Raw genomic sequence first — 20,226 nt, forward strand, 5'->3', positions numbered from 1 at the left:
AGTGATTGGCCTATAGGATATCAAAGGGGAAATAATGGGATTTGATAATAATATTAATAATACAAATGATTTATTTTGTCAGATAGTTTCTTAAGTTCTAGTATAGGATTAGACCTTACTGTGTGTTACCCGAGGCCTCTAGGGACCCATTCCGGAAAAGTTCTCCCTCCAAGTTCTGTCCACCAACTCACCATGGCTGGGGTCATGGGTTTTCTGTTGTTATTGTTGTATAGCTTCTGAAGGTTGATAGTTCCTATGTCAATTTCCATCAAAAATAATTATGTTATTTAAATCCCTTTGGTTGAGCAGCTGAAGTATGTTTTCAGTGTAACTGTGATGAGATGAAATCAAACAAAGGTGCCCTTGACAACCACTGACATTCACGATCAGATTAAAATTTGGATATTTTAAAAATTGATTTTGTATTTTTTTCAGACTGAATGCTTTATGGAATATTCCAACGCAATTCAAAATTATAGGAGACATGTTCTAATATGATGGCATATCAACAAAATAAGAAATTTCTCTCTTTTCTAAAAGTTGATCCATTTGATGGAGGAATCCATTTTTTTTTTTTTTTAATTTTGGAATTTGTTTTTGGAATTTGCAAAGAGCACTTGCTACTACTTTGAGAGTTACTCACCTATTAATTCCCAAAGCTCAGTGGAGGGTGGAAGCAAGGAGCTGAGGGAAAGACCCCAGCTCTATTTACATTTTTAAAGAGTGAGTCCATGTTCTGAAAGCATGCGTGCTTCTCCTGATTTCTTGTGTCAACTTTAGAATAATGAAGTTGAAATTCCAACATTTTTTCAAACCATACAATTAACATTTTAACTTCTGTAGGCTTGCATGCCTGATGACAGGAGTCTTCATCTGATTTTAAAAAATAGTAATTTTTGCATAATGTTAATTAGGAGCTACAATATCATAAAGTGGAAATATGTAACATATTAATTGTGTATACCGATGCAAGCATATCTTGCCTTTGTTGTTTAAACATATTGAGCCAAATTAGTTTTGCATGCTTAGTTTGCTGGTTAAAATGTCTTTATATATGTTTGCTCTTGCTTTCCACCTACAAGCGCATATTCTGAATTACTTTACCGTATTGTCCAAGTTCATGTATAATTTTTGGCTTGGTGTTATAGATCGTGTTTTAGTTGTATAGGTTCTAGAAAATCAAATGCTTATTGTAAATATTTTTTAATAATAGAAATAAGAAGTAGGAGTGACCTTATGGATTATCTTGCCTAACTTCTTAATTTTAAAGAGATAAAGGAAACAAGTCCCAGGGAAATGAAGTGCATCACTTGCTTAAGGCCACATGATCAGTTAGAGGTGGCACCCTAGTGACTTAATTCGAATCTAATGCTTTCTCCCCTATACCACATCCATTGATTCATCTTCTCGTTTGGGGTCTAAGATGAGTTCCAGATTATTTTAGAAAGAATGTGTGTGTAGTATGGCTTTTCCCCCCCTCGAATCCTAATACATTTTACTTCCTCATTCAGTTTTGTATTTGTTTAGAAACGCTCATACATTTTGTTCCATTCTTTTTGCAATGTGAGAATCATGAGCTTTGTGGAATCATTTAAACAGGGCAATCCTACCAATTCACCAGGACTGATTAAGTATTTTCCTATGGGCAGGTCCCCACAGAAATGCCATAATGGTGTAAAATGTTACAATTTCCACCATATCTGCAACTTCAACAAAAAAGGCGTACATATGTTTTGCTTCCTATGCCCGGAGACTCCTGTCCTCTCTGTGCTCTTTCCCAGATTTAGCAGAATTCAATGATGGTGCTAAATCATTTTTTTTTTTTTTTAATTTCAAGGGAGAAAACACTGGCAGAATTGTGTTTTCTAGGGAAAGCTGTGTGTAAATGAGAAACAGAGGAGAGCAGCAGAGTGATCTCCTGTGGCCCCGCTACTACAAGCTCTCCCCATCTTGTCTCATGCTTTTATATTAATTACAACTTGCATTATCAGCTGTGAGTCTGTAGCCCAGCAAATAGAAAATACTGCCCCTGGAGACCTAGCTTCTTGTATCTATTTTCCATCTCCTTCTATTGTGCTCCACTCAGTATTCACTGCTTTTCTCCTGCTAACACTGCTCTTTAACGCAATTACGTAAGAGCAAGAAAAGTACCGTATTTGACTCCCAATTATTAAAGCCACTGGGAATAGAAACATGTTCACTCCTTGCCCTCGGGTGTCTTCGTGATACTTTGGCTGAAGAACAGGACATACATAGTGGAATGCATATACTTGAGTGCTCACCCCCACGCATGCACTCAGAGAGCATTTCTCTTTCTTTTCCACATACATCATGTGTTTTACATGCTTTCGTATGCCACTTCGGTTTCAAGATTCACTAAACTTCTGCATATAATTTGGCAGAAAGCCAGGCAGTTTATTCTTGAAGGATGTAAACTTGGAAACTATCTAGGGAGGGAAAAAAAAAGAAGAAGAAAGAAGTTGTGATACAAACAAATATTTCAGTCTAAAGAAAAAAAAAACAGTGTTATGGGTAAAGGATTACACTTTATCTGTCCACATAGGTTGTAATTTTTTATGACGAGGAAGGTAGCAATTTTTTATGGACCAGATTATCAGTATTTGTCATGTTTGCCATTTCACACGCCTTGCCCCTCCCTGTCTCTTCTCTCAAGAGAAGTCCCCCTGGGTGATCGAGTCACCCTGGTGTAGCTGAATGTGAACAACTTTGTGGAGCTTCTCAGCCCTGAAGCCCTGGAGAGATACATCTGTTTTTCCTACTTTCAACTTAAATGAATGCCAGGGTGGGTATTCCTTAGTTTTGATCAGACTCCCAAACGAGGTCATAATACTTGAGACATTCCATATGGAAACCCAACATCTTATGACACTTGTTGGGGACAGCATTTTTGAGGACATGAAGGAGAAAAGAGAGAAAAAGACAGGGGCATGGCACGTGAAATGGTGAACATGAGCAAATTCTAGGAATGGGCTGAAAACCGGAGATCCAACTCCCTTGGAGGAGCCAGCTGCTTCTAAAGTAATGTTTGCTGATGTGGCTTATTTTTCCCTCCTTTACTTTAGAAAACACCTCCTCCTCCTCAGAAAACCACTGGAAGAAGTATACTAAATTGTAAATTAATGAGGTCTGTCTTTAAAAACTCAGCACAGGTTTGACTGATAAGGACAAACCAGTATTTTCAGTTGCTGGAAGTCCTTCTGAGCAGTTAGTTCAAACCACTCTAGTGCCCAGACAGAACAACTTGCTCCAGCTTCATTTGAATGATGATATAATCGTTGTTGGATGACATTTACCTTAAAACATAGTTGAGATGTTAGTGGCTAATTATTGCAATTTTCATGAGGGGTGAGGAGCTTTTCTAGCAGCCTGCTTAATAAAAAGACTGCAGTGCATAAAATTAACATCACTTGCTGTATACACTGAAAAGTTGAGCCTAGGTGAATGTGTTATAGTTATTTCTGAAAGAAGGCTCTCACCAGTGTGGTTGTAGGACTAAACCAATGCCACGCCATTGTTTCCTAACCAACCCCCCCCCCAACCCCCCCCCCCCCCCCCCCCGTGCAATTCTTCTAGCTCTTTATCTGATTACCATCCAGCAAACAGCTGACTCAAAGAGGCTGCAAAGCTTGAAGAGCCCCTGTATTCTCTTTGCCTTTAGCTGGAAACTGTTGGAGTGGTTTCTAACTCTGATAAAAAGAGAAGTCACAGGCATGACTTTGTCTTAGTACAGGCAGCACAGAACCTTGATTTTCAGTTCTTTCTACTCAATTTTGTTCCCTAATCTACTTTCTAAAACATATCTTCAGAGATCTAAACCTGTGCTGTATTTATAATCACAAAATTTCTGCTTGGGGTTTCCACTTGGAATCAGTTGCTTGCCTGATGGCATTGCCAGTAGCCTTGTTTTGATACAGATATTACTGATCTATAGAGCTTTGGGTCATTTCGTCATCTTTTACAGATGCCAACTATTAATTTGCACTCAGTTTATAGCAGACCTGTAGAGGGGAAGAGAATGGTTTGTTGTTGTTGTTCCAAATAAGAATAGTCCCCATTTTGTCTCCCCATGGCTTCTTGATTTTATTTTAATACAACTTTATATTCTATATACACATTACAGAGTTGATGTAGAAGAAAGTGATAGACTAATTTCTTTTCTTCTGGATAAACTATATATAATGACAACATGGCAAGATTGTTTTCAGATGGTCAAGATGTTTGCTTGTTGCCTATAGGCATGTCGGTCTGTCTGAATCCTTATTTACCAATTCTTGTAAGGAGAAATCGTGCACTTTGAGAGATTGATGTTTTTGTTTTATTTTGCCCCCAAAGAATCTCCCTGCCCCCCCCCCCCCCCCATAAGAATTTGCTTGCCAGGAGATCTTTGGTCTTAGTTGAAGTCATCACATGCAGGTGACAAGTGTACTGTCTGGCCTTAAGGCTGGTCTGTTTCATGTGCTTTTCCTCCTCTCCGTTTCTGCCAGAGGAAATTCCATCTCTTGCCTGCCTTCATGTGGTGCTGATAAAGTCCTTCCTGTACATTAGAATTCCTGTTTTCCTTTAAGCAACAGCAGGGGATTGGGAATGATCAGGAAAGGGGAGGAGGAACAGGAGAAGAATACACTCGGCAAAGTAGCATGAGCTATAATTTCTCAGTGTGCCTTGCATGTCCTTTGAAACAAGTCATGCTTCCAGGAAAAAAGCACTTCCCTGTGAATTTTAAGCTTCCATGGAGCTCACGTGAAAGTTCTGTCCAGTTTATCACTCGGCTAGCAGTTCATAGTTGTTTCATTCTGTTCATTAGTATCACTGTATCTGTTGGTTGTGTAATCAGTTGATAATGTTCAGAGTTCATTCAGGTTGGTGTAGGGCAATGCATCTGAAAGATGCAGAGAGCTGCCCCATATGTTCTTGGATCTGTGGGGGTTTTTTGTTTTTGTTTTTATTTTTGTTTTTAAGGGAGTCATGAGTTTTGTAGATGTTCTGGAATTTAGTATCCAAGAGTATTGGGCCTCTTTCTTGGAAGAGTGTGTCCCAATTAAGGCAGCAAGAGTAAAAATGACTTCTAAATTTTTAAAAAGCTTTTTTTTCCCTAACTTTAAAAATTAACTTTATCGAGGTATAATTTGTGTATCATAAAACGCACCCCTTTTATGTGTCTGTTTCCATTAGTTTAAACACATGTAGACACAGATGTAACCATCACCTCATCAAGATGCTAGAGCATCTTTTCTTCTTTTTGGTACCCGTTGCTGAAAAGACAACATACTATAGTGTGGGGTCTGTATATGCCTAGGTCCACAAATACTAATATGTACACATTTTTGTCTTTCTCTGCACCTTTCCTATTGGTTCCTCATTTATGGCTGAAATGGTAACTGTGGGAACATTTCTTGGCATCCTGACATCAGAATCCTGCATCTTGGCGAGATCACGACGATGCAACGTCCACCCACTCAGCAGGCACCCCGGGGCCCTCCAGTGGGGGCCACGCTTCCCAGAGTGGAGACAACAGCAGTGAGCAAGGTAAAAGGTCAAGCATTTCCCTTGTGCAAAGTAGACATAACCGAACTAGCTTCAGTATTTTATGATCTCACTACTACCTCCCTGTAAGTAGGAGAGTGGCAGGTTAGAGAGCTGCTATATTAGTATTTCCTCTCAACTTACATTACTTTAAAAAAAAATCAAAGTGAACTGTCTCATCTTTAAGTAGACATTACAAAAACAATTGAGTAGTTCTGCCAATTCTTTTGCAGATTTGGTTATCTACACTTTAACTTCGGTGTGTGAGTAAATAGAATGACCTGGCTTATTTTGTTACTGAGTAAATAGAATGACCAGGTTATTTTGTTTGTCATATCACCATTAGGAGTTCTCTGTAATCAAGCAGTGATGCCTCTAAAGTACATAAAATGCCCAAATCTGTGCTCATGAGCTCTCAGAGAACGGTGTGGCTTCTACATGGAAGTTTATCTTGGGAAGATGGATTTTGAAATTCTTAGCCTATTTGTCCCCATTTTCATTCAGCTGACATGGCGACTTTTGTCAGAAATCCTAAAGATTAGAATAATCGCAGGACAAGGGGGGCATCAACTGCAGATGACAAGGAAGCCTAGTGTACTCTAGAATAAATTTTACCATGGAAAACTCACCTACTGCACAGAGAGCAATTATACATTGGTAGGGATGAGTCTTCTGTAGCAAAAATGATAATTGAAAGGAAGATGCGTTATTGAATGTGGGCCAGGAAAGTGTATAGATTTTACTTTTTAATATTTTACGTTAGATAGTGTCTGATCTCCTAGGTCTATTTCATCTCTATTATGACTGTGTTTATGGCCACAATATTTAAGCATTAGACAGTCTTCCAGGTGGAGGACAGTTTAACAGCTTGAGCTGTAGTCTTATATGCCATTTAAAAGAGGGTGGTTGATGTAGGGTGAGTGCCTTCACTCCTCCAGGTTTCTGGCCACAGATTTTGGATGACTAGTATTCTAGAAGAGTGTAGAAACATTGTTTCTCCTAGGATGCCATTAACTGTGACTAGGTCCAAATTAGAATCTAGGTTTAACAAATTTGAAACTGATACAGAAATGAACACTACGAGATGGTAAATTGAGGAAGAACTTGCGAATTGTATTTATTTAGGCTTATATACTGTCTTTATGAGACCAGTTAGATTGCACCTAAGAAAACCAAACCGGAAGGCATTTTGGAGATGGCACGAACATAAATTCTGTGGATCTGCAGTGCAATGCCTTAATTGTGGTTCCATATCCTGGTGATGGACTTCTCGGCAGAGTTAAAGCTGGAAAGCTTTGAATGACTCCCACCTTTCCCCACCACCCCAAACTGCTATCACACAAAGGGTGAAATGTATCTATTAATAAAAACAAAACGCCCTAAACATTGTGCAGAAGAGGGGGGAAAGAGAAGCAGACTTAATGGTCTAATGAGGCTATCTTCCAAAGACTTGTTGTGTGTGAGGCTCGCTTTGACCTTTCACTTTGCTCAGGAGCCCAGCGCTTCATTTTTCACATTCTTGCAATTACGTTAACGCTTCAAGCATTTCTGACTCCAAGTCAGCTAGCAACACCAGGCATAACTCAACACTGTGAGTTTTTCTCCTCTCTGTAGATTCATTAACAGGTCACGAAGGTCCCAACTGAAATTTAAAACTGACTGGTTCTGTTGGGTTGGTTGAGTTATGGCAAGGGAGATAGCAGGAAAGGACCAGAGAGAAGGGGAGGGGGAGAGAGAAGACCCTGGGGTTTGGAGCTGGGAACAGTTGCAGCAGCAAGCAAGGCATGGAGTTTTATCATTTCGGTTAGTTTGTTTTGTTGTTGTTTTTGGTCAGAAAAGAGAAGAGTTCTGAGACTGACACACTGAGTAAAAGTGATACACACAAACCTCTGTGTTGTGGGTAGCTGCACCCACTTATCCCATGCTGAAGGATTTGATCCCTGTAGGATTTTGTTCCTTTTATCATATCTCTGTGGGATTAAAGAATGGACATGGTAGCTTATGTGTACGAGAACTAGGAAGTCAGTCATTTTACTGTATTAAAGTGTGAGGGACAAAACAACTTATGATTCCTATAACACAGGGAACGCTTTGACATGGAGAATTTCCTACCTGGCTTACCACATCAGTGGTTCCCAAACACATGTTTAAGGGGACACTGTTTGTTACGGCAGACCGCATGTTGAAGGCCAGGCTTGGATGTATTTTGTCATACTCATGCCCATATGAGTCTTTCAAACATGTATTTAAGGTGCTGTGAAATTTGGCCCACTGAATTGTCCATAGTAGCTTTCTGTGGGAAAGATTAATTATCTGCTTCAGGGCAAAGTCAACAGAGATATTGACTGAAATCACATATGCTTATCCTAGGTTAAATCTTAGGGTTGATGTATAATGGAAAAGCTAGAAGAGAAATTTATGTTCTTAGCATTAAATATATTATAATGTTTCATTGGAAACCAAGTTTGTAGGTTAGAAAAGAGTTTTCTTGCTTATTCAGAATTTATTAGCACAACAGGCATATGGAAAACTGTAAAACGACTCAGTTTCAAAACAAATTATGATAAACAGGAAAAATAGGGATGAATTGTACTAAATACAATGTTTTCATACACATTTTAAATTAAACTTTAATAGCCATATGCTATAAAACAATACATGCATTTATGTTGCTTTATATTTTTCGTGAATATTTTTACTAAAATGATTCGTACACATCTTTGCTTTGGAACCTAAAAATACCTCATTTTATGACTTGATAGTGAAAGAGCTACAGTTACACAGGTGAAAGGTCATCTTTTACTCTCTAGTGTTTGTGCCACAAACCAAATGGGGGAAAAAAAATCGAATTTTAAAAATATTGTAAGAAACAAACTTGGTAAAATATAAAACCCGACTTTACTATATCTTTCAAACAGCACATGCCTAGCAGTAAACTATATAAATATGAACCAGATTTTCATTCACTCTGATTTCTTTTGCTAAAAGCAGCCAAAGGGAGGGAGTTTGTCTTGTTAGTCACATTAGAATGAAGAAAGAAATCTGGTTTTTCAGGGATAGAATTAGGGTACAGACTGGGGACTCTGCGGAAGTAACTGGCCCTCTTTGTGTCTGGCTTCCCATCAGTAAAATGGGGCTTGATAATAAGGCTTGGGGTCCCTAATTCTGTACCTGCTGAGTCAAAAGCTGCTTTGTATTTCATTGTGTATTTTGCCAGAGTAAAGACTAGGAAGCAGCCTCCTTGTTCATAGAGCACTTTGAGAGCCTTAGATGAAAGGCACAATATATGTACAAAGTATTATTATTATTGATGGGTTTGTGTAACTCCCATTAACGCTGATGGGAGTTACGCATGTGAATTGGCAAGAGAATAGACCCCTCAGTGTTTAGAGCACATGAAATTTACATTTTTTCCAGTGCTGTAATTGAGATGTTGACAAATTGGAGAATATTGATGAGCCTTTGTTTTAAGTATTTCGTGCCAAGTTTGTTTTATTTTTCCTGGTTTGAACAATGGTATGGGTTCAGCAGCAATGAATAAAAAGGGTAGAGTAAAGATAACTTTGTATTTCAATATTTTGATGTGCCAATATGAAATAAATTGTCTTAGGCAAATGGAATATGCTGTTTTAATCATTAGCTATGCATGAAAGAAAAATTGATGTTGACATCTTTGCTGTAAAATCGTTGTAATGGGGCCTTCCTTACAATTCATTTTTGTAAAATTCATTTTGTACATTTTGCAGCAATTGAACAATCCCTGCACTGTGAATAGGCAGGATTCCCAGAAATACCGAGGCAGTTGGCCCAGTAACTGCTGAGCTCACACTGCACACCACACGCACGTTAACCATACTGTTGCCAGACCCAGTTTAACCTAAATACATTAGCATACTAGCATCTATATTTCTTTAATCTTTCAGGACACAGGGCTGTGCAAGCCAGCATAATTCCCCTCAACTCTGCCTGCCACCTATCAAACCCTTCCCATTGATGTCTCCAACTATGATCCAGGCAATAAGACTATTATTTCATAGCTAGGTATTTGTTTATTTATTATGCAGTTCTTTACCAATCATGGTGTCGAAATCTAAAAAATACCCCCTTTATATTGGATGTGTTTATAGGTAAGCAAGCTTCTAAAATAGTATTAATTACACTTTTGAGTTTGTAGTGCATACTACACTTATGAAATAGATTTCTTCCCCACCCAAATATTCCAGTTATACATTTAAAGGAGGGAGCAAAACCTCAAACCAACCTACAGTGGATCCTGAATATGTTCTACTGGGATTTTTTATTCAGTCTAGGAAAACTCCGTCAATGGAATGTTTTCATAGTGGCGGCAATTTCTTTAAAATAACCCTAAATACAATATGACAGATGCCATCTGGCATAATCTTTTTCTAGTTGCTTTTAACTTTTATTTTTCCTAGAGCTAAGTTCATCCAAAACTGGTCACTCACTGTTATGCTACATATATGACATTTCTTTTCCTTCCTGTCTTCCTAATTGTATCAAAAAATTCTCTGAGAATATAATTGATAATTGAACATTCCCACGGAAAAAACTATTGTATATGGAACATTTATGTTGCATTTTTATTCTGTTCCCCCCCATAGAAATTAAATTAAATTCTTCTAATAAATAAATGCTCTAGGAGCATGTAATAGTGCCCATAAATGCTTAAAAGCTTTCTATAATTGCTGTTAATTTTGAGTAATTTCTTCCTATATGTATCAACTTAGTTGAAAAACCCAGAGTTGGGATTTCTAGATTTTTTTTAACTTAGTCATGTAAAGGGATGTCTCCTGATGCCAGTTAGAGTTTAATTTAGAGTAGTAATTAAACTTGAATACTGCCTCATAAACAAAAGATAAACAATAAACCAGCCACGTTCCCTGCTGTTTCATAGCTTTCTTTCCCAGATGTTTTAGCCTGATAATTTTTACACAGTGAACTACCTAACATGGAGTTTTGTGGACAGAGGTCGAAAATGAGTTTTCTTTCTTTCTTTCTCTCTTTCTCTCTTTCTTTCTTTCTTTCTTTCTTTCTTCTTCTTCTTCTTCTTCCCCTGCTTCTTCTTCTTCCCCTTTTTTTTTTTTTTTTTTTTTGGGCAATCCTTTTTCCCTCCGAAAAGCAAAATGCAGAGGATTTTTCACTATTTAGATTTTAAACAATTCTGATAAAATAAATACTTAATGCAGATGTGCTTTAAAGATAACTCTAGTTCTTCTTCTTGGATATTGTTTATTTTTTTCTTCAAAACTTGTCACGAATGCCTTTTACACTTAGTGATATAAAGAGAAACACATTTTTATTTAAGTAAAATCTTGATAATAAGTCAGAGAACGCAAAGCTTGACAATGGAAAATGTTTCTTCTCACCCTTCCTCCCCATCCCCGCCCCCTCCTCCCCCCCCCCCCCCAATAATACCCCGCATCCCTCCCCCATGGCCAGCGTTGTAGACTTTATGTCTACACTCTTCCCTGGGCCACAAGGGTTTCTCTGTCCAGTTTTGGACCCTTCCACTGTCAGCCATGATCTTTCTAATTGTCAGGTACTAGTCTGCCGTTCAATGCAGAAGCCATGTTATTTTCACTGGGTGGGGTAATTACTGAAAGCTGAGAATAGCTGCACTAAAGACACAGGGATACTTTCATGATCCCATTAGCATAAGAGTGGGTAAATTATTCATGCCAAGTGAGGATTCTATGGGGAAAAGTATAGTTAATGCACATAGTTTTTAAATGTATCCCTTTCTGCTCTGAGACTAAATTCTTGTTGGAATCAGTTCTCAGACATTTACGGGAAAGCTCTGGTGGCGTGTTAGATGCAGTTCATCTCTCTCTGTTTGCAGCGCTCTCAATAGAGACCATCTGGCAAAGATCCAGAAGGTGATTAAACAAAATGATCAGCTCTTGTTGCTGTGTTACATGTCCAATACTACGGATTAAAAAACATGACCCACGACAGTCACGCTAACGTCATGCCGCTCCCCCCTCCCCCTCCCCTTTCCGTATAAGAATTCAGATGGTCCACAAATGTGTGTGCCATCTTTGTGTCCTTATGGCCCATAATCATGAACAGGTTGTGCAAATGGCTCTTTCTGTAGCACTGTCTGTTCCAGCAGCAAAGAAGCATTTCATATTAATTGGGTCAGTCTAATATTCATATTGACATGGGGAAAAAATTACTAAAATTTATTCTTATAGCAGACAATGACTACGTGTGCTTTCTGCCATGAGGGAAGTGAAATCTGACAACTGGCTTGTGCAACTGATTAATTTTTCTTGAAACTGGAGAAAATCAGCATGAAAAACTGTCATTCTCTGAAAGTAGCGCACAACCCTTTGTAACTAAACAAAATGGATTGGGTGGGGGATTTGGGGGAGCTTGTGGAAATGAACTCTGGTTTTAACGCCATAATCAGGGATGAATTTACAGGGCCATTCAGAGGAGTCCTCCCTCCCCATAAACAAGCTGATAATCACAGGGAAGCTGACTTCCAATTAGCTTTTCCTTCCCTCACACAGATCAGGGTGTTTATATGTCCTCCTTAAGCTTTGATATGTCACTGCTGAGTTGGTACATCTCATGTCACATTCAAAAGTTTGGAAATAAAATGTTTTATTGTGAGGAAATCCTGCTAATCAGCAAGGTAATATTCAACCAATCATTTCACGATTGAGTTAAGGTAAAAATGCCAAGATCTGTGACTAAGGGACAGATGTATCTTATCTTTGGGGGTTTGCACCAAATGCCAAATAGAAATATAAATTGAACAAACCAGACATTGTGAGGAAGTGATTTGAAGAAATATTGAGATGAAATCTTGGAATGAACTGTATATGTATATTTATAACAATGCTGTGAATTGCTTACATGCCACATTTGCATATTATTGATTTTATTAAGGGCCAGTTTGATGTCTGTTAGCTAAGGCATTTAGAGAACACTATTATTATGAGGTTATTCAGAGATTATGCCTGACCATTTAATATTGTGGAGGTAGTCCTGCGACTAATATTAGAGGTTGAATTTGAGTGCAAATATCAAGAAAAAATAAAGAATAAGGCAAAAAGAAAAAAAAAAATTCTTAAAACCTACTTTAAAACATCATTGGTCCTTGTCAGCTCCTCTTTCTAAGGGAGGGTAAAACACTGGGTTAGAAATACAGTCAGGCATCGTACTCAGGGAGGGGAAGTGAAGTTCCCCTAGAGTCAGTGCAGTATGGCAGATGAAAGGGACTTGTATAGCCTTGGGGGTCTTAAGGCTATTATAGGGCAACTCATGCTCTGTTATCATGCTGATTTTTCAATTGATTTTTGGCTGAACAGTACTTGTTGAAGCCCTCCAGAGCATCAAACACAGCCTTATGGTGCTATATGTTGTAATACATGTGTTCTATTTTTCCCTTCATTGTCTTTACTTTGCTTCAGAAGAATAGTCCATAATGATGCCATGTTATTTCCCAACCCCCCCCCCCCTTCTTCTTTCTTCCTTGTTTCTACCTTCAGAGAGTTTCTTGAAATTCTTATTGTTTTTTTAGGGGCGGGGAGAAGGGGGAGGCAGGATTAGTGGGAGAATTCATCTTCCTATGTTGACATTTGTTTTTAATTTGGCCTTTAAAAATATTTTGATGTCACAGCAGACAATAATATAAACCATTTTCATCTACCAAATTTATCCCTCAGTAGTTTTGAACTATTCACTCCCTTTCTAATGACAAACAACAAAACAACTATGAGACTTCACTGAAATCTAGTTCCTCATTAAAATGAAAGTGAGCCATTTTAGTAGCTCTTGCTATACAGCATTAAGATCCCTCAGTGGGCTGAGAAGCCAGGTCTTGAAGAGGGAAATGATGGAGGGAAATGTAGAGAAAGTGTGTCCCTGTCTGTCTTCTGCCTGGGGGATTCTTACTGATGAAAATCCAATTCTCATATCAACTTCTCCATGAAGCCTTCCTGATTTGCCCAGGGATAGGCCTGTGTTCCCTTCTCTGCACCCCAATGGCACTTTCTACTTCTATCATAGCATTTTTCACATTTTGTGTTATAATTATCTGGTTCCTGGTCTCTCTGTCCGCTTTTCCACTGCAGGGATTATCATTTATTCAACTGTCTAGCAATATTAGGTCCACTTTTGAATCAGTAAACAAATCCTCAGATTTTGTTTTGTTTTTAATTTTTTTTTTTTTTTTTTACATTTATTCATTTGTGAGACAGAGAGAGAGCACAAGCAGGGGAGGGGCAGAGAGAGAGGGAGACACAGAATCCGAAGCAGGCTCCAGGCTTTGAGCTGTCAGCACAGAGCCTGACACGGGGCTCGAACTCACATACTGAGAGATCATGACCTGAGCCGAGGTCGGACGCCCAACCAATTCAGCCCCCCAGGCGCCCCTGTTTTGTTTTGTTGTGTTTTGTTTTGTTTTAAGATGGACAGGTTAATTGAAACCTTGCTCTTATTGACTCTGTGGTGTACACCTGAACATAAATGAGCTATTTTGAATATATTGATACATTTGATCAAATGCTATTAAATCCTTAAGAGATAATAGAAATTGTTTCCTTTTACTGAAACTTTGTTGTATACAACACTGCCTTAAATAAGTCCATGTATCCTGAACTCAAACTTAGAATTCTTTTGGTTATAGGTAGGCTCTTAAATTTTCGATTCTTATTCTAAGTAGTATTTTAAGATAGTACCTAAAATAGGACTTGTCTTATTTGTTCTTAATGCTGTCTTAAATTATGCACATAGAGTCAGAATTTGGAGATGGGGTTTCCTTTCATTATGTTATTTATCTTTACAAAAGTAAGTATGTAGATGTATCTTTTAATGTAACGGCAAACCTAATAAGGGAAATTGCTTAATGTGGTCAATAGTTTCCCATGATTAACTCAGGGTCCATTTTGCTTGTACTCCTTGTTTAGGATGAGATTGACCTTGGGGGAAGTCATTGGTCTTCACACACAGGTAAAGAGTCTGGAAGTAATTCTTGAATTTTAGGCCTCACATGCTTTTGTTGATTTTCTACATATGTTGTCCAGTTTGTTCATAGTTTGCTTTTGAGCAAGTATAATTATTTTGGATGATGCAACCAAAACCTTGTAGTGAGCGTTTTTTCATCTGCCTGATGTTCTGTCTAGAATCTTGGATTGTGAGTCAAGAAGCCTGTACTGTAAGGTCAGGGTTATACTAAAAAGGGCACAGACTTAGGAGGCAGAGATACATGGGCTCAGGTTCCAGTTTTACTCAGTATCTGCTAGATTCAGTTTCTCCATCTGCAAAGTGGGTGGAAAACTATTGAGCTTCAAGGTCGTTCTGGAGATTATATTAAGTGGGATTCCATGTGTTGCATATAACATTGGCTGGAAACAGTGATTGTTAGTTCCTTTATTCCCCTGTCCCCCTGTCCTAGGCTAACAGTAATTAGCTCTGTGGCCTTGGATGAGTCTCTTAATGTTTTTGGACTTTTGCTCATCTGTAAAATAGGACTGAATTAGATGATCTTTCATTTTATATTATTTTTTTTATTGAAGTATCGTTGACATACAATATTACATTAGTTGCAGGTGTACAACATAGTGAACTGACGATTTTATACATTATGCAATGCTAGCTTCAAGCTCCAGGAATCTAATGTTTACATTCATGGGTCTTATTTTTCACTTGTGCATTTTATCTTTAAACAGAGAGAGAGGCTGCAAAGTTTTGTTTGTTTGATTGTTTGTAATCGGGGTGTACCATGAGTATTTTTACTTCTTTGATTTTACAGGCTAGCCATAATATGTAGTGAGATAATAGTTTTGTTTTGTTTTTTTCCTGCTTTTGTTTACCAGGAGAGCTTATATTCTTCTCAGCTCATCAAGAATATAACTAGCCTTTAGAATTTATTTTCCGAGGGTGGTAGAATGTTACAATTTAGGCATAGGACACCTAAGGTGGTATATTAATATCAGATGACTGTTCCCTCAGCGAAGAATGAGGTGTATTTTGTACACAGAGCAACTTTTCCATTATCTAATCACCTAGAAGCACTCTGTTGGAACTTCTGTACTTCACAAGTAGAACAATAAATGATAATCAATACAATGGCTGAGACTGTACCCTCTCCTGAAACATATGCCAAATCATTCCAAAAAGTGCAAATAATTTTCAGGAGAATTTTAGTGTTATGTATACTTTACTGGGTCTTAATGATGTTTAGACTGATAATTTATAGAAGATGTAGCTGATTATCTTTTAGTCAGAGTATTTCCTTAACCAAAACCCTAACCCTCGCTACCAGTTAGAGATGTTACTGTTGCCTCAGAACCAAGCGTTCATTTTTTTTTTTTTAAGTTTGAAGATTTTACAAAAGTAGACTAGGAGTGTAAAATTTCATATTTCTTCTTCCAACTAACATTTATAATAAATGCCATCCGCTAAAATAAAACCTCCAAAATTTCTATGTACTAAATGGGAATGATGAAGAAAAGTTGATAAATCATAGATTATTGAAAGCCTGTCAAATCTACCTCGTTGGGGTCCTTTTATGACAGAGTGCTTGCACTGGGCCTACATGTAGGTACACACACCTGTCTGGGGGCAGGAAGCTCTCCCTCTCTCAAGACCTCTTCTAAATAAATGTATGCTGCTGAAATTCACTAGCCAAAGCTCTTCAGTGAGCAAGGCACTGTGGATGTAAAAATATGAAAATTATAAGGCTCCCTGCCTTCAATAATTGACCATCTCCCAGGAGACACCACATCAAGTATACAAATAACTCTCATGCAAGGAAGATACTCAGTTTGGGGGCACGGATGGAGCAAGGCTTGTTGGCGTGGGGACAGCACATGTTGTAGAATGTAAGCTCTGGAAGCAGGTAGTTTTGGAGACTCATCTCTGCCCTGCTGCTTCTAAGCAGCAGTCTTTCTCAGTGTTAGTTTCGTCACCTGTAAAATGGGAGTAATAACTAACTCACAGGGTGGTTGTTGGGACTAAATGAACATTGAATTTTTAAGAGTCTAGGTTGGTAACTAATGGTGGGACACCACCCCCCCCTCCAAAGATCCCCTTCCTTCAGCATTTATTGACCATATAATTAGTGCCAAGCCCTGTCCTAGATGCTGGAGATAGAAAGCAAGAAAGATGCAGTCCCTCTTCTCTTTATGCTTGTTAGTAACTCAGAAATGTAAACAGATATATGTGTGTGCTACTAATCTGGCATATAACATATAAGTTGTAAGGTATTAAGTTATTTCAGATGAGGGAGTAATTAATTCTGTTGGAAATCCGTGTGGAAGGCTTCACAGGATTGGGGGAGGTTTTAAAAGGTTTTGATGGCCTTCAGTGGGTGTTTCAGGTGAACAAGATAGGGAGGTTATGGGGAACAGATGGAGTAGCCAGTTGAAAATCCCTGAAGTGTGAAGCAACGTGGTATTTTCGAGCAACAGCCAGACTGACATTGCTGTTTGTGTGAGAGAATGCATGGTGAAGAGGTGGCTGGAGAGGCCAGTGGGGGCTGTGAGTGAAGATCCTTGTTTACCACGCTAAGAAGCTTATACTTAATCCTGTGGAGCACTGTTTACCAAACTTTCCTAGTGATAAGTAGCTCCGAAGGGGCCTGGAAATACAGATTCCCAGGCCCCCCTCAGATGCACAGAATTTAGAATCTCTGTGGGAGGCCCTGGGACTCTGAATATTTAATACATGCTCCAGGGTAGCCTAGCTCTGGGATGTAGGGAACCCGTTAATTGAAGAAAAAAAGAGTTGTTGGTGAGATTTATGTTTTCCAAAAAGCTCTTTTAGAATGAAGAGAATACCTTTGAGGGAAACAAGGCTACATGTGGAATAAGGGTTCTTAGTTGGGAAGACGGACAAGGGCTGAAGTAAGACGGTGGCAGTGGAGATGGAGGGGAGAGGATAGATGGGGAAATGACATGTAGGGTGAAGTGAAAAGTAATATGCGGGCCTCTCCTGTGGTGGAGGCTCCATAATCTAGATAGTTTTCTTTTTCCCTGGTGTGAGTTTCAAAGCATGGACATCGATCAGCCAGTGGAGAAAAGGAGGAAGAATATTGCATTTGCACATGTAAAGTTGTTGAAGAAATATGTGATGCATGTTGGGTGAATAATGATTCTTTGGGGGGGGGGGCGGGCACAAGGTACTTACAGGCAGGACGGCACCGTGGTTAAAGATGTGGCCTTTGGCATTGCCTGCCTGCCTTTAAATCCTCAGATCTGTCACCAGTCATGGGTGAGTCTCTAATTTTACACTTTGTTATCTGTGAAATGGGAATAATAAATAATATCTAACAGATTTTGGTGGGGTAGAGATGAAATGATAGGATTTATATAAAATGACAGTAATTTTATGCTTGGTTCATAGTAAAGAAAACACTATAAATATTTTTTAATTAGAGGTTGCTTTTAAAGTAGCTATTTTTTTCTCCGATAATAAACAATTAAATAATTAAGTAAAAGCTGAGAACTCACCCTGTACTATTGCCATTGTAATGAAGAACCTAAAAATGAAATCCTGCATTCATATCTAGGAAGTAGAAGTTAAGGGTATAAAGCTGGAAGAGGAGTTACTTGCCCTAAGCCTCCTACCAGCCCCAGTTTCATCTAGTTGGAAGTAATTTCTTTCTTCTGCAGTCCCATTGCACATTTTTCTGAGTCTCTCTTCTGACAAGCAGGTTTTGTCTGTGTAATAGTAATTGGTTGTGTGACTTATTTCTTACCCTCTTTGACTGTAAGATTGCTGAGGACAGTTTCCATGTCTTAGGCATCTTCCCTTTCAGCCCCCGCTGCCCCATTGTGCTATGATAACATAGGAGGCCTTCAATAATTGTTATTATTATTATTATTATTATTATTATTTGAAAGGAGGATTGGGTCCATATTGTGAAGGACATTGAATAGCCTGCTGGGGAGTTTGTGCTTGATCTGGTAGGTAATAAGGACCCATTGAAGATTTTTGAATGGGGGTAGTGACATAATCGCCTTCCTTTTGAATGCCAATGACGAATTCTCCTATGTCTTCCACGGTCAAAATAGCAGACCCATATACTTGCCTGAAATACTGTCTGTTTGAAAGAGTGGATAATCTTTGAATGAAGAAGCAAATTTCAAATAGCTTTAAAAAAAAAAAAAAAAACTTTGACCTTCTCTCTAAAAGTAATTTAAGCACTTAAATTATTGTTATTCACAAGGTTTCCTATATGTAACGTTATTCTGGAAATGTATACAAGGACATATTTTTGTAAATTTTGATAGCATTGCCATAAATATTAACAGGATTGCCTCTATCTTCTTCAATATTTGGAGAAACAACTCCGATGATATTTAAATAGACATTACTTAAAAAAAAAAAAAGGACTTTGTGGTTAAATAGATTGAAAGCTAGAGTAGAGCAGGGTTTCCTCTAGTATAGGAATTTTCAGATTCTCTGATTTGCTAATGTGCATTTTAAGTCCACAAGGCGTAGAACACAGAGCTGCTCAGCCTCACTTACCCACTGAAACCCTTCTGTGCACCATCTCTGGAGACCAATCTTACTTGGAACACACAGTGGAAAACAGTCCTCAACTCCTTCTTCCATTGAAGTACTTTCACATAGGGCGTAATATCCTAGGGAGTCTTCCTAGATCTTGTATTTAAGAGGTAGATCAACATGGGCTCAGGATCAATTTCCAGTCATATAAAAGGCAATTTCCTCTATGGTCAGAAGTATCATGGGGTTCAGCTCTCCCTGTACAGAATGTTCTGTTAACCCAGCTGTCTTTGTAGTCACCCTGCATTGTATTAGTCAAACAATGTGCCAGTAAATATCTTTTGAGTGATTCAACACAAGCACTTTTGGTTACACCCTCAAAAATTTATAAATGGGGATCCCAACAGAATCCTGTTATGAACTGTGTTAATACTTAGCTTGATAATTAGCATATGGCATACTTTCCTTCCTCAAGAGTAAACTTTTTCTTTCTTTTTTAAAGTGGCCACTGAGTTGGAGGCTGGATGGTAAATCCATGGAGGGGGGAGGAGAGGAGGAGAGAAAACCATCTTTCCTCATTTGGGAGTGGATGGCTTGGGCCCTCCTTGCTTCAGATGGTGAGCTATGGACTGAATACACTGTCCATTGGGAAATTTCTGGGAATCAGAGCTGCAAAACGCCTACCTGCCTGCATCTTCCTGTTCTGGGATTTCTAGTTTAGCAAACTCTTAGAACTGGTTGCCACTAGGCAGGTGTTACATCTACCAGCAATAGAGTTTTCCATAACTCATCCTTATTGTTGGAGGACGCTGTTAGACATTCATGGGCAGGGGCATTCTGGAGATCTAGAATTTCAGTCCTTTTTGGTCATCAAATGAGAGGAAAGCCTTTTGCATTACTATGTTCTACTCCTGAGCATTGTGGCAAGGTTACCCACGTGAGTATGTCACCCCCTTTGGGGACTACAGGAGAGAGAATTAGGGGAGACACACCTTGGCTCTCCACCTTTGAAATGATCAAGAAGAAGTTAGTAATATCACTAACACTGTTTTTGCAGTATGGTGTGAAAAAGCATGATTTTTGTCTAGTTTGTAAAGGAGTTTTTCTATGAGATTTTGAACTTGTTATAGCAATTAGCTCCGAAAATTGCAGCATCTCTAAAGGATGTCCTCTTTATTTTATAGATGGGAACATGGA

The 20,226-nt window shown here is 38.6% G+C and overlaps 1 protein-coding gene across 8 annotated transcripts in view; it reads left to right on the forward strand.

Annotated features, from left to right (window-relative positions):
• MEIS2 (Meis homeobox 2) overlaps positions 1-20,226 on the forward strand; it is a 209,310-nt gene that overhangs the window by 11,439 nt on the left and 177,645 nt on the right. For all 8 annotated transcript variants that reach the window (XM_081795891.1, XM_078448462.1, XM_081795892.1 and 5 more), the window contains one exon: positions 5,433-5,547. In XM_081795891.1, the coding sequence (XP_081652017.1) occupies positions 5,433-5,547 (115 nt within the window). The remainder of the gene's footprint in view (positions 1-5,432; positions 5,548-20,226) is intronic.

Source organism: Panthera onca, chromosome B3 (genome assembly GCF_046562875.1).
Source record: "Panthera onca isolate mPanOnc1 chromosome B3, mPanOnc1 haplotype 2, whole genome shotgun sequence".
NCBI classification, from domain to species: Eukaryota; Metazoa; Chordata; class Mammalia; order Carnivora; family Felidae; genus Panthera; species Panthera onca.